Genomic DNA, 27683 nt, shown 5'->3' with positions numbered 1-27683 from the left:
ATTACACCGCGATACATTCTCGCGGGAACACGCGGGAATACGAGGAGGAGGAAGGACAGCCACTATAGGAGCTGACATCAAGGTGTCAGCAGAGGAGGCTCCCTGTGGTCTCTGCAGCACATGAAAACAGAGCGGAGATCCCTGAGATATCGAAGACACCCTGAAGTGAAGTGGAGCCGGGATATACCCCGGGTTGGTGAGCCAAACAAGGGGGGAAAGAATATCAGAGTCGTATGAGCCAACGGAACGGAGGTACTATTTTTCTTCCCTACTTGATATACCCCATATTTGTGAGAGGAGACATAGCAGATGACCAGAAGCATCGGAGACTCTATGTGGGAGTGTGTTGTACTGTGCGGTCTTCTATGTAGTGGGAAGTTTACCCTTGACTCACAAATTAACTGGCAGCAGCTGTTGGAGATTTAACTTCTAAAAAGTCACCCCACTTTATCCTGATTCTCAGCTTATTTTGCACATTGTCTTTGTATTATAAGTAACTTTTACAGCAGTATAGCAGTAAGCAGTGAGATAACATGTCAGCAAGGAGGAAAGGAGATGAACATGTTAACCAAGAGAATATGGGGGTTCAATCACTACGCTCTGCTAAAGATAAGGAAAAAGATAAGGATAAGGGGACACCGTCTAGAGTAGCACGTGTAACAGCTGCAGCAGTCGCAGCAACCGCCAAATTAGAGAGAATGGTTCATGCTACTGACCATACTCCAACGAAAGGGGGGCAGCAGGCACAAAATAAGTCAGCGACAGACAGGAAGAGCCAGGGACACTCAAGTATGCCTGTAAGCGGTACTATAACAAAGAAATCTTTTACTAAAGGAGCAGGAATGGTGGGGAAAGCAATGGAAACAGTTGTTACTCAGACACATACAGTAGAAGGGGAGCCATCCCTTAAAGATATCCTTATGGCAATAAATACTTGCAAACAATCCTTGGGTGAAATGTCAGATCAAATGAAAGATATCAAAGAAGAATTATCCCTCGTACGCCATGAGCTCAACAAAACAGTGGAAAGAGTGACAGTAATGGAAGGGAGAATAAGCTCGATAGAGGATGACCTGCAACCTATGAAGCAAGAGGTTAAGGCCTGGAAAGAACAGATGAATAGACTTATGGGAAAATTTGACGAAATGGAAAATAGACTTCGTAGAGACAATGTGAGGGTGGTGGGGTTGCCCGAGAAGAGTGAGGGGTCAGATCCGATAGGATTTTTGGAAAAATGGTTGATTGAAATCTTTGGAAGGGAGACATTCTCGCAGCAGTTCTCTATTGAAAGAGCGCATAGAGTCCCGTTTAGACCCCCCCCCCACAAGGAAGCCCCCCAAGAGTTTTGCTGTTGAAATTTCTAAATTATAAAGATAAAGTAACTCTTCTTCGTAGGGCCAGGGAGAGGGGGAACATATCCTTCAATGGAGCTGAGATATCAATGTACTCTTATTTCTCGCTTGACTTGCAGAAGCGTAAATCTGAATTTTTAGAAAATAAGCGTAACCTCCAAATGTTTGATGTTACATATGCTCTCCTTTATCCTGCCAGGCTTCGGGTAAACGCATTTGGAGGAAGTCAGATTTTTGATTCTCCCGCGAGGGCGTTGGCATGGCTAGAGGATAAGAGAGATCAGTTGCCAATGAAATAAATGGGGACTTGGTTAGGGGTGATACACACAGATGGGGAATAAATGTAAAATAATATTAATAAATTTGATGTGGAGTGGGGTGGGGAACTCACATGGTTAGGTTGAATTAGAAATGGGTTTATGTTTGAATTTGGGGAGGGGGGGATGGGCGGAGGGAGGGGGGAATGAAGGTATGGGAGTAGGTGAAATGAGTTTTGTAATGGTGGGGGGGTATGAGACATTAAAAAAACCTTTAAGGGTAACCTAGACTGGTGTGGGGGGGGGGGAGTTCTGAATTGGGTGGAGGTGGGCAAAGGTTATACAAATAGGAGAACACATATTAAGGGAACATATGAATCACTGGACCATAAAGAGATGTATCACACATTATATTACACATTATATTACACATGATTTTGTAGGGAAACTTAATGGACAGGGAATTTAAAGTACAGTTATAATAATCATATATTAATTACATTAGTAGTGTGAAATATGGGTAAAGTTACAGTGACTGTGAACACCAATTTAAAATTTTTGTTAAAGGGGAAATTTTTTCTATTAATAGGGATAAGTATTTTAGTACTTTGGGAAACTAAAGCACAAGGGGTAAAGGTGTTTTTTAGATTAAAGGGTTTAATATTGCAAAAATCCCTATGTTTTTGTAGCTCTCTCCTTGATACCATTAGTTCTTGGTCCCCACCTTCTTGTAAGGCTTTCAGATCATAACTACCAGACTAATCAATGATTTTGAACATTGGGTCATGGAATGTCCGAGGGTTGGGCTCCCCTGCCAAAAGAGCAGCAGTATTTGATGGTTTGGATACATTTAAAATTGGAATTGCCTGTCTGCAGGAGACACACCTAACAAAAGACACTAAAATTCATGTAAGGAACAGGAGATATCAGCACCAGTTTCATTCTATACACACCTCTTATTCTAGGGGTGTGTCGGTGTTAATTGGCAGTGGGGTGGTGTTCTCTTGAAGACAGTGTAAGATAGATGAAGAAGGTCGATTTATTTTTCTACACTGTGCAATAGAGAATCAGGAATATGTGCTAGCTAATATTTATATCCCCCTCCCTTTAGATTGGAGGTGATGTACAGCCTACTAGAAATTATAATAGATAAAACCGAGTTACCAGTTATAGTAGTTGGGGATTTTAATGTAGTCATATATAAAAAAGTTGATAGGTTTCCCCCAGGAAAACAGGGTCAAGGGATACAGGAAAATCGGATGAGCCAATTTCTCCAGGAAGCTGGGCTGTCTGACATCTGGAGAATACGGAACCCGGTAGCTTTACAATATTCATGCCATTCGAGCTCCTATTCTACATTATCAAGGATAGACCTTGTATTGAGCAACAAGTTGGCATCCCAAGTAATAAAAGATATAATCTATCAACCCAGAGGGGTTTCGGATCACTCTTTGTTGACAGTCTCGATAAATCCAAGAAATAAGAAATCTTGTAGACTATGGAGGATGAACCCAGCTTGGTTGAAAATAATAGAAGATCAGGAGGAGGTAGTAGCTAAACTGAATGAATTTATAATATTTAATTCAGATACTACAATGAGGGGGGTGATGTGGGATGCATTGAAGGCATATCTGAGGGGATTACTCATCCAGAAAGTGTCCAAAATTAAAAAATAATCACGGGATTGGGAGGATAAGAAAGAGTTAATAGAGGCAGAAAGGGAGTACGTGAAAGAACCTTCCCCTGATAAACAAAGTGTGTGGTAGAAAAAGCAACAAAGATATAAAGATATAATATCCAGGAAGATAGAAAATAAAAGGTTGTTTCAGAAACAAATCATATACGGGGAAGGGGAAAAAGTAGGGAAGATGCTGGCTCATATTGTTAAGACTAGTTCCCCACCCTCCATGGTCCCAGCTATTAGGACTTCGAGAGGTGAGATCTCTTCTCAGATAGAAGTAATCACTGATACATTCAGGGAATATTATGAGGGGCTGTATAAATCCCGAGGGATTATGGGAGGAGAGGAAATGGATTACTTTTTTAGTAACATTGATATGCCCTCACTTGCAGGGACTGATAAAGAGGAATTGGAGAGCCCGATTACACTGGAGGAAATTAAAATAGCAGCAACAGAAATGGCCAACCATAAATCCCCTGGTCCTGACGGCCTCCCTGCCGAGACCTATAAATACTACGGGGAAGTTCTATTACCGGAGCTCCTCAAGGTATTTAACTGGGTGAAGGAAAAGGGAAAATTACCCATATCAATGACCGAAGCCACGATTATTGTCTTACATAAAGAGGGGAAAGACCCCTTGGAACCCGGATCCTATAGACCTATCTCTTTAGTTTGCTCAGATGTCAAGATCTTAGCAAAAGTCTTAGCTGCCAGACTAAAGAAAATAATCCATAAAGTAGTACACCCGGATCAGACGGGATTTATCCCTCATGGATCAACCAGTATAAATATTAGGAGAGTTTTTTGAACTTACAGATTCCTACAGAGAATATGGGCTCAAGGGCGGTTATGCTGTTAGATGCGGTAAAAGCATTTGACAGCGTAGAGTGGGAGTATATCTGGCGGATACTGAAGGAGTTTGGCTTTGGCCCCTCCTTTATTAACTGGGTTAAAATACTTTATAATAACTGTGACAGACCTAGCCGGGAGAGAGACTTTTGGAGGGGACTGAATGCTAGCCTCTTGCCGATCGATCATGGGCCCTGGCATTTGGGGGAACGGTGCTCTTTGTGAGCTGTATGCCTGGGGACCCTTGAGGTGGTACTACTGTGGATTCGGGTCCTGGTCCCCCAGGATACACAGACTCTGGGGACCCTGGATTTGTCATATTAGAAATAGTGGCTCATTCATAATGCTGGGACGGATACTGTTAGGAGATGGTGATGTAAATTCCAGCACCTGTCTGTCTGTTGCCTGCTAGAATGTGTATTGTAAATAAGTATTGTAACTACAATAACTTATTGTAAATAAGTCTCTAGTATGGGATCTAAGAGTCGTTTAGATCCCCATTGTTATTTGTGTTAATTAACTCTGCTATTGTGTGAAGAAGAGTCGATGTTGATTGTGTTTTCTGAGCTACATGATGGCCAGTCTGGCCTAAAGGTCATGTCTGAGTCATCTAGGCTGTCTAAAGGGATTAGTTAATTAGCCCATGTTAATTAGGTTTCTGGTCACAGGTGTATGTTCAGAGTAATATGAGCCGGAGGTATGCACCTCCACTTTTAGTGTATAAAAGAGCCTGTATTTTGCAATAAAAGAGATTCCTGGTTGAACTTACATACAGCCTGCCTGGTGTTTGTTCTGAGCTATCACAACTGGGTTAGAACGGCACATAGCTGTAGTTCTAATCCCGGAGCATTGGATGACCGAGCAATCAGATGGTGCGATCTGCAATCTGATTCTATAGCAGCGAAGGGGCTCGTTACAATAACCCAAATGCAAAAGTTAGAATTAATAATGACTATTCGGCCGGGTTTCAATTAGAAAGAGGCTCAAGGCAAGGGTGTCCTTTATCTCCCCTGATTTTTGCTCTAGCAATGGAGCCATTGGCTATTACAGTAAGACAGAATAGGATGATGGAAGGATTCCAAAGGAAAGATGGAGAAGAGCGGATCGCATTATATGCGGACGATGTCCTCATTTTTTTGGGTGATATGGATCGATCCCTTAGACAGGTGATGGATATTTTTTCGAGTTTTGGTAGACTTTCGGGTTTGTCCATAAACTGGGAGAAATCAGTCTTACTACCAATAGATCCCATCAGTTAGAGCACCCCTCTAAGTAATATCCAAATGGAAATAGCAGAGATAACAAAATACTTGGGTATAAAAAAAACGAAGGATCCAGATGATTATATAAATAATAATTTGGTTCCCTTGTTAACAAAATGTAAAAGTAAGATTGAAATATGGAGGGCCTTACCATTATCAGTAGCTGGTAGATGCAACTTGATTAAAATGCTGTGGCTCCCCCAGCTACTGTACGTGATGCATAATTCACCAATATGGATAAGTAGGAAATGGTTTAAAAAAAATCGATACAATACTAAGAGATCTTATATGGAAAGGGGGACAGCCTAGGTTAAGTTTACAAACCTTACAACTCTCAACACGAGAGGGGGGGTTGGCAGTACCTCATCCATGGAGCTATTTTTTAGCAGCCCAATTACAGCATTTAGGGAGGAGTACCCCCCTAGAGGGTAATAATAACGGGGGATTGTTGGTTATGGGAGCGCCCCATAGGACAGTGGTGGAGGCACTGGAAGCGAACTCTTTTGTTCATAGAACCCCCACGGTTAAATTAATAATAAAAGTTTGGAATTCAATTAAGGCCATGAAGAGAATGGGAGGTATGATTAAGTGTGCCCCCCTGTGGAATAATAAAAACTTACAAGAATTAAATTCAATAGGAAAATAAAAGCATGGGAGATAAAAGGAATAGATAGCCTGGCTCAGTTATACAACCAGAATGTCTTAAAAACATTCCTCTCATTGAAGGAGGAATACAATATTCCGGACCACTCATTATATAATTTTTTTACAAAATAAACATGCTCTAAACATGCAGTTTGGGGGTCAGGGACTGATTTGGAATAACTCCCCCATTTTTCAAAGATTAGGTAACTCGGGTGGAGATAGTGGGTCTATAGCTGAAATCTACCCACATATTTGTAGAAGTAGCATAGAGTCCCCAGAAAAGCTTAAATGTAGAAGTAAATGGGATTTGGACCTGGGTATAGTATCGGATGAACAGCGGGGAAAGATACTGGTGGGAGGACATCAGGTTTCGGTCTCACCTGCTCAGAAGGTTTCACATCTAATGTTACTACACAGGACATATTATACCCCTAAAAGGTTGTTTGAATTTGGGCGGAGGGCGGATGCTAAATGTCCTAGATGTCAGAACACTGGGAATTTGATGCATATGATCTGGAAATGCCCAAAGCTATTTCATTATTGGCCTGAGATATTGGATATTTTAAATAAGATCTTCATTTTAGAACTTAAAATGGATCCGAAACTATGTATTTTGGGAGTAGGGGATAGTTTAGATACAGGTAATTCCAAAATTAAAGTAGTACGGAGATGTCTTTTCCAAGCAAGAAAGTTAATAGCGCAGACATGGCAGGCAGAGAACCCCCCACGAAAGATGACTGGATTAAAACTGTATCTGAAACAATGTGGAAGGAAAAGGTAGTGTATACAAGGAGAAGGAACTTGAGTGAGTTTAAAAAACTTTGGAGACCTTGGTTAGAAGAAATGGGATATCCTATGTAAGGAGATGAAAAGGGAAGTGGCTTTACGGTTTTAAAGTTAATATGTGATAGAGTTGTAAGGAATCTGGCTAAGGTAGGGGGGGGAGGGTACAAGTATGGGGGGGGGGGGTTAGGGTTGAAAAGGAAAACGGATAGGAGAGAATTTTTTTCTGATATATATATATGTCTCTATATATGTGGTATATTTAAAACTTGATATGTTGTAAATTTAAATACTGTGAAGAATTAAATAAAGATTATTTAAATTAAAAAAAAAAAAAAAAAGTGGGAGGCACATATACAAACTGTTGTAATTCCTACACCATTCACCTGATTTGGATGTAAATACCCTTAAATTAAAGCTGAAAGTTTGCAGTTAAAGCATATTGTGTTTGTTTCATTTCAAATCCATTGTGGTGTTGTATAGAGCCAAAAAGATTAGAATTGTGTTGATGTCCCAATATTCCAATATTTATGGACCTGACTGTATGTCACGTAACTTCATCAGGGAGAATGGGGGGGGGGGATATTGAAGTCGTGTGACCCTGTGACAAAATTTGTAGAGGCAGGGCTTGTTGGATGACGTCACAACGTTCAGGATAGTGTGAAGGATTACATGGAAATCAAGGAATAAAAGGAAGAGTGTATATGTTCTATGCTGGCTCTTTTTGGTGCAGTGTAGCACCCTTGTAATATGAGTGTGTAGCGCCCATCAGTTTGGGTGAGGGCTACAATAGAGAGTTTAGTGTTATAATAGGCCAAAATTTCCAGAATCTCACTCTGCAGTGTAATCTGGTGGGGTTTGATTCCTGGGGAGGTTTATTAGTGTAGAGGAGGGTGTGACCCCCTGCACTCTGCTTGGACAGTTTCCTTTGTTTTCTGGGGTTTGGCCTAGAAGACAGGAGGAATACAAGTGTGAGTGACAGGTAGCTTTTAGAAGACGCCTCTGGACCAATCATCAATTTTTTGGGACAGGGGCGGGACTTCTATTTAAGGCCCGGTCACATGCTTCCTGGGGTCGTTCTGAATGGGAGGTTCTTGTTGGAGAATGTAAGATCCAGGTGGATTTGTGCAGGTGCTCTCCCCTATGGGGGAGGGGAAGCATGCTATGGAGAAAGTATCCAGGAGTAAGGATATAGCCACTGATACATTGCTGATGTTCTCCCCTGTGTGAGGAGAAGGGAAGCAAGCTATGTGGATGGAGAGGAACTGAAGTACTTTCTTCCAAATTGCTGCCAATACTGACATCCAGGACTGGGCAAGGATTTTCTGTGTGCGATAGGGATCATCACTCAGAAACACAAGTGAGTGTAACCCAGAGGGAAACAGGACTTCTGCAGAGACTTTAGAGGGGTTAGTGTGCGGGTTCAGGAGGACAGAGCTGGGCCTTAGAGGAACAATACCCTGGAGTAATCCGAAAGTCACTTCCCGAGTGTTATTCAGAGTATCACAGAGGGAGTTAAAATCAGAAGTACTGCCAAGTCAGGAAGTGGTGGTAAACAGGAAGAAGGAAAGATGCATTGCACTAGGAGATATTATTCAAGATGGAAGTCTACTAATCGGGGCTTCAAACCATCTGGATGTAATATTGTATTGCATATCATTTAACCTTACTGGAAGTTATTCAGAGTGACTTTCCAGTACAGTGCTGCATTTCTTATGGAAACCACAATAAAGTTGTACATAGTTCACTTTCAATTACTCTGCGTATTCTATTTGGTTGGGGAAAAGGGGTGATGGAACAAGCTCCAGGGTAGAACGAACTTTCAGCCGCTCCTACGGGAGTAGGGCGCTTCAAGTGTTATTCTGCACATTGGGAATGAGTTAAAAAAATTTTAAAAGGATAAAGAGATATTTTAGTATCTCTTTTATATATGTGCTGCTGAGTGCAGGAGAGAGCTGGAGAGTGCTTTAAAGAGATAGTGTTGACATTATAGAATGAAATAATTGGATTATAAGCAGAGGCCAAAAACAGAGTCCACTACCAAGGAGAGCCACCAGGGATATCACAGAGATAATATAAATCCACAGGGGGGACACAAGCTCTCTATGACTCTGCATGTTATGTAAGGTCATGGAGTCCAGGTGAGAGCACAACTGGTGGTGGTCACACAGGACTGTGGAGGATTTGTGTGCACCAATTGGTGTTGCAAACAGAGATTCACTACAGAAGGAATTCGGAGAGATGTCTATCTTTTTATAATTTATTTTTATTGATATGTTTTTTTTCACAAATTATGGTATAACATATATATAGTAATTATGTTTGTATGAGTGAAAAAAAGTGCTACACCATTTTGGTATGTTGATTCACATACACAGTAATTCGCACTAGTGTGAACCCAGCCTAAATTTTTTCTTGAATACTCCAATATATTTATATATCTTTACGTTTTTTATAGGTTACCATTTCTATGACATGTACCTGTCTCCTAAGGACACAGTGGAGCTGTTAGTAGGAGATCAACTTGTACTGAACTGTACTGTGATTGCTGAGTTTAATACTCCAGTCTACTTTACTTGGGATTACCCTGGCAAACAGGTAAAAAAATATATATTTCTAAACTGCCCCAATTAAGTTGTTATCCTTGATTAGTGAACTGAATTGTTTATGGATGTCTATATACTGTACATACACACACATATATATATAATACTTATATACAGTATTATAACTAACGTGAGAGAAAAATGGCTATTAATAAGAATGAGAGGAAAAATTGTACAAGCCCTAACCCATAAAACAATATATTTTCACATAATTGTATCAGAATTATCTGTCCAGTTATTTAAAAGGCAATAATGGGATTTCAGATCACCAGCAAAGTTCTTTGGTGTGGTCAAGACCTGGCATTTATATATGCAAGTAACAAAACAATGGATCAAAGGTAACCCCAAACAAATATACATGATAATAGAGTGACTAAACTATCAAATTAAAAGGAACTCATTCAGAATGAATGCTAGACCTTGGGTAAAATATGAAAAACAGATGCTCTGAAAGAGAACCACATAGATCATGGCCAGACTCCAGAAGAAGCGGCAGTTGGCCACAATAATGGTGGAGCTCCTTTAGCGTATTTGTTGATAATGGAGGCAAGTGTCGGGAAATCACTGGAGTTACACCATCAGTGGCCACCCAGTCTAGGACATGGAAGACAATGTTACTGAGAAAAGACCAACAGAAGTTGTAAGCAGCTGTTGGGTTGCCATCACATGGCTGGAGTAGGGGGTAATTGGGCCATAGTGTACAAGTATGATGTGCAAAGGAAAGAACCCACCCACCCAGAAAATAAGCTAGATAAATGCTAGTAAAATAAAAATAGATGCTACTTTTGCCATCTATTACACAAGTGGTCCCTTAAAATGCGGCCCTTTACTTTTACATTTAACAGGCCCTTGTAGCACTATTTCTCTCACTGATACTGATGGGACACTAATCCTCCCACTGACAACAATGATGGGACCTTATTCCTCGAGCACCATAACCATTCTTCCCAATGGTACCAAAGATGTGGCACTTTTGCCCCCACTGAGACGAATGTTAGGGAACTATTCCTCCCACTGAAAACAATGATCAGGAACCATTAATTCCACTGAGACCAATGATGAGGAACTATTCCTTCTTCTGAGACCAATACTGAGGTACTTTTTCTCCCCTTGAGACTGATGATGGGTACTATTCCTTCTCTTGAGACCAATTCTGGGGAACTTTTTCTCCCCTTGAGACCAGTGATGGGGTACTTCTCCATCATTAGAGACTAACGATGGGGTACTATTCATCCCACTAACTCCAGCGATAATCACAGACACCAGGTCATTTTTTTCTCCCACTGACCACCAACCCTGGGTCGTATTTTTACTCCCACTGGCCAGAGTACAGCCTACACTCTATAGGACAGTAAACTAGCTTTTTTGTTTATAAAGTTTTGGAACCCCTGTACTACACTAACTGCTGAAAAATAACAAGAGATATAGAACTGAGAGAAAACAAAGTAAGGGAATACAGATTAAACAGATGCAGGAGGGTAAAGGAGGAAAAAACATAACTGAACAAAAGCATAACAACATCCCTGGCATGTTTTGCATATCCTGTTTTGTATCGAGAAAAGGCTAGTAATTCGGAAAGCAGTTAATGTTTCTTTTTCTAACTACTAGGCATGCTATGATGACTGGAGTATTATACTGTCATTATAAAACAATCTGGTAGCTTCCTGTGTACTGGTAAAAGTGAGCATAACATTTGACAAATGGAATATATTGAACACAATGGGGGTCATTTACTATAGCGCTGATAAATGATCCTGCAGTCCCAGAAAATAGCACCCAATTAAGGCCAATTAAGACTTCAACTCTCAGAAACTGGGCGCTAATGCAAATGGAAAGCAGCGCTATTGCTGGCAAACATGCCTATCAGATCACATATGCGGGAATAGTGGAAGCCAATGGGGCTCGAACCTGCAAAATCCAAAGTTCTCACTGAAGGCTTATATGCAAGTTCTTTGCCATAAAAAGTGTATGCGGACCTGGGTCTTGCCCCAGGGGACATGTATCAATTGGAAAAAATGTTTTTAAAATGGCCATTTTTTTCAGGAGCAGTTGGTTTTAATAATGCTTAAAGTGAAACAATAAAAATTCAAAATTCCTTTAAATATTGTGCCTGGGGGTGTCCTTAGTATGCGTGTAAAGTAGCACATCTTTCCTGTGTTTATTACTGTACCGCAGCAAAGTGACATTTCTAAAGGAAAAAATGTCATTTAAAATTGCTCGCAGCTGTAATGAATTGCCCATTCCCTGCAATATAGAGTAAAAAGAAAAAAAATGGCGTAGGTTTCCCCCACCAGTCCGTACCAGGTCCTTCGAGTCTGGTATGGGTATTAAGGGGAACTCCACGCTAATTTTTTTTAAAAATATGGCATAGGAGTCCCCCCCAAAATCCATACCAGACCCTTATCCGAGCACGCAACCTGGCAGGTCAGGAAGTGGGTGGGGACGAGCAAGCGCCACCCCTTCTGAACCATTACAGGTCACATGCCTTCAACATGGGGAGGGTGTTTTGGGGTCCCCCCCAAAACACCTTATCCCCATGTTGATGGGGACAAGGGCCTCATCCCCACAATCCTTGCCCTGTGGTTGTGGGGGTCTGCGGGCAGGGGGGCTTATCAGAATCTGGAAACCCCCTTTAAGATGGGGACCCCCAGATCCCGGCCCCCCCATGTGAATGGGTACATTGTACCCCTACACATTAACCGAAAAAAGTAGTGAACTGTGACAAAAGACAATAGCCGTTTTTTGACAATTCCTTTATTAAAAATGTCTTCTTCTTTCCCCCGCTTCTTCCTCCTTCTTCCTCCGATCTTCCTTCAGTTTTCTCCTTCTTCCTCCAGCTGCTTCTTCCTCCTCTTCTTCCTCCATCTTCTTCTGCTTCTTCCTCCAGTCTTCTCCATCTTCCTCCGGCTTCTTCTTCCCCCCGTTTCGTCCTCCAGTCTTTCTCCTCCACCGTTCCCGCCGTTGTTCCCATTGAACATTCAAAAAAATGAATCTCCTCCGATGCTGCGATGGGACTCATGACGTCACTCCAAGACCCCGCCCCTTGTGACTTCACCACCCGGGGCATGATGTGTCAGTGATGTCACAAGGGGGCGGAGTCTCCTGCTGATTTCATCCGGCGTCCACGCCCCATTGTTGTATATGTGATGTGCACTATGGAAGCGGACAGATCGGCTGGCCGCAGCATCAGAGGAGAAAGACCGGAGGACGAAGCAGGGGAAGAATAAGCCGGAGGAAGATGGAGAAGACCAGAGAAAAGCGGAGGGAGATGGAGGAAGAAGCAGCTGGAGAAAGAAGGAGAAAACCGAAGGAAGACCGGAGGAAGAAGCGGAGGAAAGAAGAAGACATTTTTAATAAAGGAATTGTCAAAAAATGGCTATTGTCTTTTGTCACATTTCACTACTTTTTTAGGTGAATGGGTAGGGGTACAATGTACCCGATACCCATTCACATGGGGGGGGCGGGATCTGGGGGCCCCCTTGTTAAAGGGGGGTTCCAGATTCCAATAAGCCCCCCGCCCGCAGACCCCCACAACCACCGGGCAAGGGTTGTGGAGATGAGGCCCTTGTCCCCATCAACATGGGGACAAGGTCTTTTGGGGGGGACCAAAGCACCCTCCCCATGTTGAGGGCATGTGGCCTGATACGGTTCAGGAGGAGGGAACGCGCTCTCATTCCCCTCTCTTTTTCTTCGGCCTGCCAGGTTGCGTGCTCAGATAAGGCTCTTGTATGGATTTTGGGAGGAACCCCCACGACATTTTTTTTTACTTTTGGCAGGGGGTCCCCTCCGGGTCCATATTAAACCCGAATAGACTGGGGGGGGCCCTATGCAGTTTTTCTTGCATTTTTTTTTTACTTTCAATGGGGAAGCCACTGACAGCTGATGAGTCATTGGTTGTTAAGGCCCCGGCCCCCCGGTTAGCAACCAGCTATATACAGTGTTAAAATAAGAACCGTAAAACACAAAGATCGCATCACAAACGCAACAGATGCGTTTTCTGGCGCAGTTCCACTGAAATCTATTACCCACAAAACGCGTGAAAAAAGTCCCTGACCATTTCCATAAAGGCACTGGCCGCAAAACGCATAGATTTGAACTAGTATCATAGGAAACCATGCTAAATGGAATGTAGAGTGTTTCTGCAAACTGCAAAACACACTAAAAAATGCATAGGTGTGAACCTAGGGTCAAGGCCAGTTCACACTGGAGCAATGCGGGAACCCTGCGAATCCAGTGCGGGTTCTAGCATTGCATACAACTCGCAGGCAGTTCACACTGCCATATGCGAACTGCTGGGAGTGTCAGTAGAAAGCTAATGACACCCCCAAATCAGTTTGCATATCGCAGAGCGAACTGCAAATTCAGACAACATCCATGCGATCCGATTCTGCTGCGGACCAAAAAAAAAAGGGTCCTGTGCGAGTTTGGTCTGAATGCGATGCAAATTCATCACATGGAGTTTGCATCACATGGATATCGCATGTGATTTGCAGTGCGAAGCGAATCACATCCGATGTCAGACAGCACAGCAGTGTGAACCAGCCATAAGGCCCCTTTCACACTTGTGCGACTTGTCCTGCGACTTCTACATCCATAGACCTCAAGACTACACTGGCATTGCTTCAAATTACATCAAACTTGCGTCAAAAGGCGCTGCAAAATCACAGGACTTTCAGGTCGCACAAGTGTGAAAGGGGCCTTATGGACCTCAAGTTGTATGAAATGTCAGCCAAGTGTGAAAGGAACCTAATGAAATTCATTGATAACACCTTTGAATTAGGACCCATTTGCACTTGTGCAACCAATGCGATGTAATCTTGCGGTATATGGGCCTCAAGTCGCATCAAAGTCAAACCAAAATAGTGCAGGGACACATTTGACCCACTTGCAGGATGCACAAGTGAGAATAGTGCCTAATTCAAAGGTATTATCCATGAATCTCATTCACACTGCTGCGACCTGAAAGTCACACTATTTTGCTGCCACTTTCCTGCTGCAACTTGGCCCCAACTTCTGGGAATGCCTGTGTAATATTGCACCCTATGTATCACAAGTCACATGAAAGTCACACCAAAGTAGTACAGGGACTACTTTAAAGTTGTTGCAACATGAAATAGCAGAGATAGCATAGCTCCAAACTGTCCCTGATTTCGAGGGACTGTCCCTGATTTGGAGCAATGTCCCTCATTTTGGTCTGATCTATATAGATGTTTTTAAAATGCACTTTGTATCTATCAAAAACTAAACCTTTCATCTGATTTCTAAATTGCTGCATTTGTAAATTCCAAAAGCCAATATAAAGGAATAGTAGTGGTAAAAAAGCACTTGTGGGTTTAACCAATCTTGTTTTTTTTGTACAATTCTCCTTTAAGGGGGTGTGGCAGGGGGTGTATCCTATACCTGCATGCTTTTGCTGATAGGTGTCCCTCATTCCCATCTCAAAAAGTTGGGAGGTATGAGATAGGAATGGTTTTTACTGAGAATCATGGGGTACAACTTGTTATACAACTCTGAGGTCCAAATTTGCTGGAAAAGTGACCCAACTGTGAAACAAGTCATATATATTTTAATAAAAAGGAGCTCTCATTTATATTTGCATAGTCCTTACTGATTTACATCAGCAGAACAAATGCAGGAAGTGTGTGCACATGGGCCAGAAGCAAATGTGTGAAGATGCCAAACAAATAAATGAACCCCACCCACACCAAATTTAACTACCACATCCACCCCCACATTGAGTAAGCACAAGTAAATATCCTACACTTACCCGGCAAATGAGCAGCGCCTCCTCTTTGCAAAAGAGGGACCTCGCCATGTACATCTAGATAAAGATCCTGACCCGCACAGGAACTTCTGGGTGATTACGACAACTCATTTCCGGGTCAGAAGGTGAAACCACTCTTTTGAATGCAGCTGCGAATATTTGATCACAATCACGATTAGAATTTTTTTCCTTTTCATTTATTTGCAGATGCGAATCTGTATTTCTACATATAATATTTGAAGGTAAACTTAAGGGAGTTCGATAAGAAATGGTGTCCATGGGATAGCAGCAGGTGAATTAAAAAGACAAAGGCTCAGTTTGAGCCCTGGTTCACACTGACAGCAGGAGGAAATCGTGCGAGTTCAGCTGAACTCACACGATTTCATTCCCACATGTCAATCCCGACTGTGGGGGAAATTTCAGAGACTTCTGTGCAGGTTTCTGCACTGATGTCAATAAAAATCACACCCCAAAGTTGCCAAAAAGTAGTACAGAAACTACTTTTGGAAATTGCGGCGCCGCACCAATTAGAACGGTGCAATTGCCGCCAATTTGACATGTCAAATCACATTTCAAATCGCACCAATGTGAACCAGGGCTGACACATACAACACTACCTATCCACCAGCTGAATTAATTACCTGCAATTCGCCACAGCTGTTATATATAATGATTCCACCTTTATCATTTACTTGCAGGTGTGCTGAAAAGATTTGTTTTTTTGGTGCACAAATACATATAGAAATCATAATGTATAAAAGAAAGATATTGCCCTTCCCCAAAACCACAACCCCCAAAACTAATTAAAAAGAAGAAAGAAGAAAAAAAAAAGCACAATAATTTACTTTTATTTTGCCAGCAGAAACAAAACTATGTACACTCATTTACTAGCTTCAAAAAAAAAAAAAAATCTACAGGACACATGGTGCTACATTTAGCAAAACAGTTACTGTAGCAATTGAGTTTTAAGGGCCCTGCTCATAGGAACTTACAATCTAAACCTTAGAGTGGAGACAGCTTTACTTTCAGTGTATAACGGGTAACATTTCATACTACAACTCACCCACCAGCACACATCCTTTTTATCTGCAAGATTATAGAAACATACTTAACAGTCATTATTCTTACAAAGCATTCCAATATAATATTAAAAAAGGCATATATTCAAAATATAACACTCACCACCAGCCCGCAATCCAAACACATACTAAGGTGACCATGTTCTGCTAAAAGCTGCATTTCTGTGTACATGATTAAGCAATGAGATCAAAAAGTAGAAAGTCAGCACATGCTCCCACACACACACACAACATTGACAGCATGGCCACATAAATCCAATTTTGATGGAAAAAATGCACAAAAATGCACAATAATTTCAGCAAACAGCCCTAGTTGGGCGTTTGTCAATATGCACAATATCATTCCTTTTCTCCCACAAATCACAGAAAAAACCTGGCCTTCTCAGACCAAACAAACCCCCCTTACTGCAGCCCTTTATATAAGATAGGTTGTATTAGCACACTGACACACTCCCAACAGAAGTACACGCCCACCAGTATCTTTCAATCTGTCTCTTCATGTATGTCTAAAGTGATTGCACTTGATGAACAGGGACACATAATACTATTTGCAACTGTGTTAGCCCTTGGCTATGTGCATCAAATCTCCAACTACAGGCCAAAGATCAAAGCCCATATGCATGCACATAAACAAAGCAACAGTTTTCTAAACATATGTACCTGTGCAGTGTAAACCCTACAATTTTAAATGTCCAAGTCCCTGGGCATGATTAGTGCTAACAAACAATAACATCAGTCCCTGGCTGCAATGAGCTTCCAATCTAAAGTCCAAAACTAACTTTTTTACTAGGGTTGCGGAAATTATCGTTTAATTCCTCAATTAATCGTTATTTTTTTTGATCGATCACAATTTTTTTGATCGGTAGGCTGCCTGCCCTGGGGCCGCTTTGGGCCAAGCTGTGGCTGCAGCGCAGCGCTCCGCTCCCTCCTCCTCCACTATTTGTCATACACAGTCTGCAGGAATCTCACGCTGTGTGTCTCCGAGCTGAGTGTGAAAACTTTGGCCAGAACACTTCGTCTATCACACGAGCTGATCTAGGAGGAGGGCGGGACTTTTCTCACAGCGTGGCCAAAGTTTTCACTCTCAGCTCCGAGACACACAGCGGGAGATGCCCACAGACTGTGTAATCCAGGCAGGCACTGACTACAGTGAGGCTGCGATTATGGGCACGGTGAGACTGCATTATGGGCGCAGTGAGGCTGCCATTATAGGCATGGCGAGGCTGCGATTATGGGCACGGTGAGACAGCATTATGGGCATGGTGAGACAGCATTATGGGCACGGTGAGGCTGCGATTATAGGCACGGCGAGGCTGTGATTATGGGCACAGTGAGACAGCATTATGGGCACGGCGAGGCTGTGATTATGGGCACGGTGAGGCTGCGATTATGGGCACAGGGAGACTTCATTATGGGAATAGTGAGGCTACGATTATGGGCACGGTAAGTCTGAGATTATGGGCATGGTGAGACTGCATTATGGGCACGGTAAGGCTGCGATTATGGGCACGGTGAGGCTGTGATTAGGGGAACGGTAAGGCTGAGATTTTCGGCACGGTGAGGCTGAGCTTATGATGTGTGACGTCCTAGCCATGCCCCCCTATGTCCGGCTTCGGCCGTTGCCATAACAACGGTGCTAAATCAGCTAAAAGTAGTTGGATCTGTATGTGCGTTATAATTAATCGAAATTAGTCGATTAATCGATTAACAAAAAATCGATTAATCGAACATGAAAATTTTAATCAGTAACAGCCCTATTTTTTACATTAGAGACTATTTAGACAGGAGACAAATAAAATGCCAGCATGTCTTTGGATTGTAGTGAGAAACCCACACAGGGAGAACATATAAACTTCAACACAAGCATTAAGATGTTGGGGAATTGAACCAGCAACCCCAGTGCTGCTAGATGGAATTGCTACCCATTTAGCCAGCGGGCAGCCTCACACATGTCTGCATCTCTGTGGTGTGACCCAGCCCTAAGTCCATAGCCATGCTCAGTGTCACAAGCAATATACAATATATTGTCCGAGGTATTGGGACGCCTGCCTTTATACACACATGAACTGTAATGGCATCCCAGTCTTAGTCCGTAGGGTTCAAAATTCATTTGGCCCACCCTTTGCAGCTACAACAGCTTCAACTCTTCTGGGAATGCTGTCCACGAGGTTTAGGAGTGTGTCTATGGGAATGTTTGAGCATTCATCCATAAGTGCATTTGTGAGGTCAGGCACTGATGTTGGATGAGAAGGCCTGGCTTACAAACTCCACTCTAATTCATCCCCAAGGCGTTCTGTTGTGTTGAGGTCAGGACTCTGTGCAGGCCAGTCAAGTTCCTCCACCCCAAACTCACTCATCCATGTCTTTATGGACCTTGCTTTGTGCACTGGTCCAAATCATTTGGTGGAGGGGGGATTATGGTGTGGGGTTGTTTTTCAGGGCTTGGGCTTGGCCTCTTGGTTCCAGTGAAGGGAACTCTTAAGGAATCAGCTTACCGAGAAATTTTGGACAATTTCATGCTCCCAACTTTGTGGGAACAGTTTGGGGATGGCCCCTTCCTGTTCCAACATGACTGAACACCAATGCACAAAGCAAGGTCCATAAAGAGATGGATGAGTGAGTTTGGGGTGGAGGAACTTGACTGGCCTGCACAGAATCCTGAACTCAACCTGGTAGAACATCTTTTGGCTGAATTACAGTAGAGACTGCAAGCCAGGCCTTCTAATCCAACATCAGTGCCTGGCCTCACAAATGCACTTCTGGGAGAATGGTCAAACAATCCCATAGACACAGTAAACCTTGTGGACAGCCTTCCTAGCCTTCCCAGAAGCTGTTCTAGTGGCAAAGGGTGGTCCAAATCAATTTTTAACCCTACGGACTAAGACTGGGCTGCCATTAAAGTTCATGTGTGTGTACAATACTTTTGGCTAGATAGTGTATCTGGCAAGGTCTACAATGGTGGTGAAACCCTCCTACACATAAATATTACATTTAGACATAGTTTTATGACCCGGGAGATGAGACAACTTCTCTACATGAAGCAGCATGTTTGGGATTTGAACCCAGATGCTGAGGGATGCTAAGCAGAAGTTCTAAACTCTAAGCCACAGAGCTGCCACATGAGAGAACCTCCTACACATAAATACTCCTTTTTCTTTGACATACAGGTGATGGAATTACATTATTCGAGAGTTATTCTTCTTGATTTATTCTGTGATATTTGGTGGTTCTTTGTGGGTGAGTGTAGCATAGTGATATTACCCGCAAATTTTGGGGAATTACATTTTGCTTTCTGATGTTGGTACACATATCACATTTTTTAAGCTCAAAATATGATTATTTGGAAATAATAAAAAGCACAACAAATTGTGACTCATTTTAAATTTGCATCATCAATGGTATTGTTTGTGGTTTGTAGTGAGTTTGGGTAAAGATTGTTGTGAGATGGAGGGTAACAAGTGAAAGTGACAGAGGAAAATATATTTTACCAAAACATCAAAACATTCCACATTCTAGCATTCTTAAAAACAAAATAGATTAAGTAAAAGCAACAATGTTGCAAGGAAAATTTATTTCAGAGAAAGATATATTTCATCTCAACATTAAAAGGATTTATTTGGGGAAGTTACAATTGTACCATTAGAATCAATGGCTAAAACTTGCATTTGACTATAATAGCGCTGATTTTCACTCCCAAAAAATGCTCTTTAACATATCACTCATGCTGGTATTTACTATAGCGGCCTGTAAAAAAGACATTGGAGCTAAAATGAGAGCTATTTGCAAGTCTGAGCATGCTCAGTTGTGTTGGCACCACAAAAATGGGGAATGTATCTCTTCTCAGACTTTTAAAGATATTTCAGTGTAGAAATCACTTTGTTTTTCACACAGTTTAAAGGCAGATTATCTTTAAATAATATGCTGCATATTTCAGTCAGGGGCGGATCCAGAGTCTAGTCTCGGGAGGGGCACTGCCAGAAAATACGTTTTTTTGTGGGCAATTTATCGAGGAAATGGCTGGTGTTGGCGCTTCAATTATCCCAGCACCATGGTTGTTATTTCTATTAATATATTGTAATATAAAATTTAACGGTTCAACTCACCATAATGCAGAATCAGTGGGAGCCCTGAGCGTGTCACTTGCCACCGTCGCCTGGCACACATTGCGGATTATCACTTGCCACGTCACCTGCCACATGTTGCAGATTGTCACTTGCCTGCCACTAGATGCGGATTGTCACCTGCCACATGTTGCGGATTGTCACTTGCCATGTTACTGGCCACACATTGCGGATTGTCACTGGCCACGTCACCTGCCACATTGCGGATTGTCACTGGCCACGTCACCTGCCACCAGATGCAGATTGTCACTTGCCACGTCACCGGCCACACATTGCGGATTGTCACTTGCCACCTCACCTGCCACCAGATGCGGATTGTCACTTGCCACGTCACCTGCCACACATTGCGGATTCTCACTTGCCACCAGATGCAGATTGTCACTTGCCACGTCACCTGCCACACATTGCGGATTGTCACTTGCCACGTCACCTGCCACACATTGCGGATTGTCACTTGCCTGCCACCAGATGCAGATTGTCACCTGCCACATGTTGTGGATTGTCACTTGCCACGTCACCTGCCACCAGATGTGGATTGTCACTTGCCACGTCACCTGCCACACATTGCAGATTGTCACATCACCTGCCACCAGATGCAGATTGTCACTTGCCACACATTGAGGATTGTCACTTGCCACGTCACCTGACACCTTGCGGAATGTCACATAGCTGCTAAGGTGGTGTTTTGCTTGCCTCCTTTCAGATCAGGCAGCAGAGAGATAATGTAATCTCTCTGCTGCCCACACTGCCTGTACATTGAAGGCAGAAGTTACTGCAGGGATGCGGGGCAGTGAGAGATGATGTCATCTCTCTGCTCCCCTGCACGCCGGTTCGCTGATTGGCCAGCCGCCCCCACTCACACCACCTAGCCTGCTCTCACCCGCCCAAGCCGCCCGTTCCTCCCGCAGAGCCGCCCGCTCCCGCATCCGCTCGGGGAGCCGCCCGCTCCCTCATCCGCTCGGGGAGCCGCCCGCTCCCGCACCTGCTCAGGGAGCCGCCCGCTCCCGCACCCGCTCGGGGAGCCGTCCGCTCCCGTACCCGCTCGGGGAGCCGCCCGATCCCTCATCCGCCCACTCTCTCACCCGCCCGCCCGGCCTGCAACAAATTTCTCGGGGGTGGCAATTGCCCCGTTGCCCCCCCCCTGGATCCGCCCCTGATTTCAGTACATTTAGGCAATTATATAATGCTCTAAACATTATTTCCATGTGCACTACTCCAGGTTTTAGCAGAGTAAGGGGTTGGGCGCTATTTGGTTTCAGGGAACTATAGTAAATTCTGGCTTCCCCTACCCCACCGTGTAAAACTGGCTTCCCCTACCCCACCGTGTAAAATTCAAAATGCTAACCATAACATACAAGGCCATTCACAACATCGCCCCCATCTACATCACCAACCTCATCTGCAGATATCGCCCAAATCGCCCCCTCCGCTCCTCCCAGGACCTCCTGCTCTCTAGCTCCCTTGTTACCTCCTCCCATGCTCGCCTTCAGGACTTCTCCAGAGCCTCTCCCATCCTCTGGAATTCCCTGCCCCAGTATGTCCGATCAGCCCCTACCCTGTCCACCTTTAGGAGATCCCTGAAAACTCATTTATTCAGGGAAGCCTATCCCACACCCACCTAACTGTCCCTGAGCCACCCCCATGAAATCATTCTTTGCAGCTATTACCTTTTGTACCACCACCCCCTCCCTTTAGAATGTAAGCTCTACGAGCAGGGCCCTCCTGTACCTTTTGTATTGAACTGTACTGTAATTGTGTTGTCCCCCTTATACATTGTAAAGCGCTGAGTAAACTGTTGGCGCTATATAAATCTCATATAATAATAATAATAATATAATAAATTCGATTTTGGGAGTATTTTTTCACCAGCGCTACAGTGAACACCGTTTTAGCTCTAAATTGAGTGATTAGCGCTAATTAGTGCTAATTTGCACTAATTAGTGCTGCAGCGCTATAGTAAATGACCCCCATAAGGTTGAACAATTCAGAACCCGAAATGTTCTTAATGGAAACCTATAATTTTGAGAAATATGTAGGCTGACATGGTTGACCTTATTAAAATGTCAGTTGTATAGCAATATCTGACTTCTATACTTTATATGTCTCTGACCTGTAACGAGCATGCAGCTTGTAAAATTTAAGATGGATTTCCTGAATTGCATAATTGTGTGTTAAAGCTATTGGATCAACATGACAACCAGTTAATTAGCAATTTCAGAAGGCAAGGTCAAGAATAATGTTATTTGTTTTTTCTTTAACCACAGTGAAAAAAAATACCAGTTAATCCTGGCAGAAATCTTGTGAGCTAATAGCTGTCTGTGCTCTCTCACTGAGCTGTAATTTCTCTTGGGTAAAAAACATCTCCTCAATATTTTATGGAGAAGAATAGATGGAAAGTCCTATCCAAGGGTAACAACAATGATCCTCCACAAATCGGCCATTGTGTGAAACTTGTCACATTAGAACAGAAAGTGTGTTACTGGTGGGATTAGAAGGTGAAAATAAAGGAAAAAAAGCAAAAAAAAAAAAAAAAAAAAGAAAAGCCCACAACACCACAATCACATGTATCATATGCAGTTGCAGGTTGGTTGCAGTGCAGCAACATTCACATGATATCGTTTTAAAAATATGTGTGTGTATGTATATATATATATATATATATATATATATATATATATATATATATATATATATACACAGTATATATAAATATATATACAGCCCTGCCTGGCCGCAATTGTAGTTTTAGGGGGAAGGGGGAGTGATCAAGGGGCAGTAAAGCCACGGCTCAACCACCTACTTTTGCGCCCCAGCCACCCATGTGAACAGGGCTGTGATATATGAAGCAGAAGGTTTGCTCCGAGCTGCCAATCCAAACATTTATCAATATAAAACAAGGACAGCTACAGTTTTAGTAGTTAGTGTGGACAACCATTCTTCTTTTTACATGTTTTAAAGTAAACTTGATTTTGATATGTTTTAATCGCATATAAGAAATTAATGCTGCTTGTAATCCTTGCAGATCAACCGCCCTGTAATAGAGCAGTCCGATCGTCGCCCCCAGAATGACCACACAGAAATGTACAGCACTCTTATCCTGCCTGAAGTAACTCAATCAGACCTCGGGAAGTATGTGTGTCATGCAATAAATGAGAATTGGCACTACCAGGAGAGCAACGAGGTCATTGTGCACGGTACATAATGAATGGGACAGTGAACAGTGCGGGTTATTATGTAGTCGTATTGCAGCTAAATTACTGCAGAAAGAAGCTCCAACAAGGGATCAAGCTTGAAGAGCATTTAAAAAATGTTTTATGTTATATTAACGTAAGATATATATATATATATATATAAATATATATACACAGTATCTCAAAAGTGAGTACACCCCTGACAATTTTGTAAATATTTTATTATATCTTTTCATGTGACAACACTGAAGAAATGACACTTTGCTACAATGTAAAGTAGTGACTGTACAGCTTGTATAACAGTGTAAATTTGCTGTCCCCTCAAAATAACTCAACACACAGACATTAATGTTTTAAACCGCTGGCAACAAAAGTGAGTACACCCCTAAGGCCCCATTCACACTAGCGCGTTTTTTGATGCATTTTCCATTTTGCAGAAATGCACGGGAATTTTTTAACATGGGTTCCTATGGAACATGTTCACATCAATGCTTTTTTGTATCTCTGTGTTTTTGGAAAGGGTCGGGGACTTTTTTTCATGCAAAAAGCAGCGTTTTGCATGTAATGGTTTTCAATGGACAAGCATCAAAAACGCAAGTGCACCGTTTTTGCAGCGTTTTTGATGCGTTTTTGGTGCGTTTTTGGTGCGTTTTTGCCGTTTGTTTTTTTTTGTTTTTTTTTATTTATTTTTTTTTGTAATTTTTTTTTAAGACTGTAAAAAAAAAAGAAAAAAAAAACGCAAAACGCAAATCGCGGCAAAAACGCCGCAAAAACGCCGCAAAAACGCGGCAAAAACGCTGCTCAAAAACGTGGCAAGCATGAAAAAAAAACCCCCAAAAACGCTCAAAAGCAACATGCATAGGTGTGAATCGAGCCTTAGTGAAAATGTTCAAATTGGGCCCAAAGTGTCAAAATTTTGTGTGGCCACCATTATTTTTACAGCACTGCCTTAACCCTCTTGGGCATGGAGTTCACCAGAGCTTCACAGGTTGCCACTGGAGTCCTCTTCCACTCCTCCATGACGACATCACAGAGCTGGTGAAAGTTAGAGACCTTGCGCTCTTCCACCTTCCGTTTGAGTATGCCCCACAGATGCTCAATAGGGTTTAGGTCTGGAGACATGCTTGGCCAGTCCATCACCTTTACCCTCAGATTCTTTAGCAAGGCAGTGGTCGTCTTGGAGGTGTGTTTGGGGTCGTTATGTTGGAATACTGCCCTGCGTCCCAGTCGCCAAAGGGAGGGGATCATGCTCTGCTTCAGTATGTCACAGTACATGCTGAGATTCATGGTCCCCTCAATGAACTGTAGCTCCCCAGTGGGACCCCAGTGGGACTGCAGCACTCATGCAACCCCAGGCCATGACACTCCCACCACCATGTTTGACTATGGACAAGACACGCTTGTCTTTGTACTCCTCACCTGGTTGCCGCCACACATGCTTGACACCATCTGAACCAAATAAGTTTATTTTGGTCTCATCAGACCACAGGACATGGTTCCAGTAATCCATGTCCTTAGTCTGCTTGTTTTTAGCAAACTGTTTGCGGGCTTTCTTGTGCATCATCTTTAGTAGAGGCTTCCTTCTGGGACGACAGCCATGCAGACCAATTTGATGCCGTGTGCGGCGTATGACACTGACAGGCTGACCCCCCCCCACCCCTTCAACCTCTGCAGCAATGCTGGCAGCACTCATACATCTATTTCCCAAAGACAACCTCTGGATATGACGCTGAGCACGTGCACTCAACTTCTTTGGTCGACCATGACGAGGCCTGTTCTGAGTGGAACCTGTCTGGTTAAACCGCTGTATGGTCTAGACCACCATGCTGCAGCTCAGTTTCAGGGTCATGACAATCTTCTTATAGCCTAGGCCATCTTTATGTAGAGCAACAATTCTTTTTTTTTTTCAGATCCTCAGAGAGTTCTTTGCCATGAGGTGCCATGTTGAACTTCCAGTGACCAGTATGAGAGAGTGAGAGCGATAACACCAAATTTAACACACCTGCTCTCCATTCACACCTGAGACCATGTAACACTAACGAGTCACATGACATCGGGGAGGGAAAATAGCTAATTGGGCCCAGTTTGGATATTTTCACTCAGGGGTGTACTCACTTTTGTTGCCAGCGATTTAGACATTAATGGCTGTTTGTTGAGTTATTTTGAGGGGACAGCAAATTTACATTGTTATACGAGCTGTACACTCACTACTTCACATTGTAGAAAAGTGTAATTTCTTCAGTGTTGTCACATGAAAATTTTTACAAAAATGTGAGGGGTAAACTCACTTTTGTGAGATACTGTATATATATATATATATATATATATATATATATATATATATACATATATATATTTTGCAAATAAGTTTAAAGGAAAAGTATGGCCAGAGCTGTTTTGGCCCTACTTCTCCTTTGTTCTGCACTCCTGTGACCCATATACAGCCGACAGCGGGCTAAAGTCCACTATCGGCTGAGGTCACTCAGCTGGTCTAGGCTCTGGAGAGATCTTGACTTTAATGGTGGGATCGACCCAGGTGCCTGGACCTGCAGCTTGCTCAGCTTCTAGGCGTGCCAGTGAGGGCGTGAACCAGTGGCTCCTGCCCCCTGCACAGCCCGGTGCTCCAGTGAGCACTGGAGGGGCAGTGCAGTGAGCCGGTGATTGACAGTCAGCGTCCCTCTGCTCAGTGAAGAGGTCTTAGAGGCAGTGGGGGACGGATGCTGCATCCACCTAGGTGAGTATGGAAGTTATTTTTTTTTAATATCTTGAAATTCTCTTTTATTTAATCATAGATTAATTCACAAGTCAATGATAAATCACCTGTGTAGCTGATTCATCAATTATTAACATATATAATATTTTAAAGCTGAACTTCAGGCACACAGCTAAATACCAAGGGAGCTGTTTTAGCTGCCAACAAATGTGTAGTTCTGTACAACCAGCTTTGAGATTTGCACATCTCTGTCTTGCAAGAGATGTAGTTTAGCTCTGCTGCATCTAACACTTACAGGACCTGTCCCTCCTACAACCTGCGCCTGGATAGTGACGTAAAAGCAGCAGATTGATGCGCTCCTCTCACTGTCACTCTTCTTTCTCCTCCTATCAGTATGTCCCTTGTTAGCAGATGAAGTGGTTGGCTCATTATAATTCTTCCCCCTCTGCCAGTCTGAGCAGTGCTGTGCAGGGAATTGCAAGAGGTTGATACTGTACCAAGTCAAATTTAGGTACTTAAACTACTTTCATTTGAAATACATTTAATGACATACTAATGAAAACAGAGCTGCAATAATGTGCCTCTTTTATATCTGCCTGGAGTTCAGCTTTAACAGAATTTCTAACATTTATGGCAAAGGTACATGTCGGTCAAAACTGAAAACTAAATTATATACATAAAAAGAGCGTAGCCTACCTGGGAGAAATTTGGTTTTTCATCCATAACATTTGGTACTTTACAAAAGTCAATCCAAATGTATTTGTCTCTAGACTGATGATACAGGAATGTCCCTGCTAGAGATTTTGTAACACCCACTTCACTGCCTCTTGTGCACAAAAAATGCCAAGAAAATACAGTACTAAGAGATACTTGCAATTATCAGTCATCACCAGATGATGGTAAATTAAAGTGAAACTAACGTAAAAAAAAATTAGCTGGCAGGTAGGCTTTTTTCCACTTTAAAAGTGTCTGCCTTACTCGCCAAGGTTTTTTGAATTTACACAAGCAGAGATTTACTAAAACTGGGGAGTACAAAATCTGGTGCAGCTGTAGATGGTAGCCAATGAGCTTCTAACTTCAGCTAGTTCAATTAAGCTTTGACAAAAAAACCTGGAAGCTGATTGGGTTCTATGCAGAGCTGTACCAGATTCTGCTCTCTCCAGTTTTAGAAAATGAACCCCACAGTGTTTATTTGGCATGCGTTTGATGCCATGATAAAGAAATTCCAATGCACATGTGCTGGAGTTCCGGTCCGACCAATCAAGATGGCCAAAGTCATCCAAACCGGAAGAAGACCATGCATCTGTAGATCTGAAGCTTGAGAAGTTTCTGTTTTAGCAACTGTATTATGGGGATTAGGAAGATTTTTCTCTAATTCAT

The 27683-nt window shown here is 42.7% G+C and overlaps 1 protein-coding gene across 1 annotated transcript in view; it reads left to right on the top strand.

Moving 5' to 3' along the window:
• Positions 1-27683, top strand: part of FLT4 (fms related receptor tyrosine kinase 4) — a 380521-nt gene that overhangs the window by 196553 nt on the left and 156285 nt on the right. Inside the window, exons 6-7 of the mRNA XM_073621068.1 lie at positions 9288-9427; positions 23422-23593. Coding sequence (XP_073477169.1) covers positions 9288-9427; positions 23422-23593 — 312 coding nt within the window. The remainder of the gene's footprint in view (positions 1-9287; positions 9428-23421; positions 23594-27683) is intronic.

Source organism: Aquarana catesbeiana, linkage group LG03 (assembly GCF_042186555.1).
Source record: "Aquarana catesbeiana isolate 2022-GZ linkage group LG03, ASM4218655v1, whole genome shotgun sequence".
Taxonomy (NCBI): Eukaryota; Metazoa; Chordata; class Amphibia; order Anura; family Ranidae; genus Aquarana; species Aquarana catesbeiana.
Note: the sequence above shows the minus strand (reverse complement) of the source record. Positions and strands in the feature narration are given on the sequence as shown.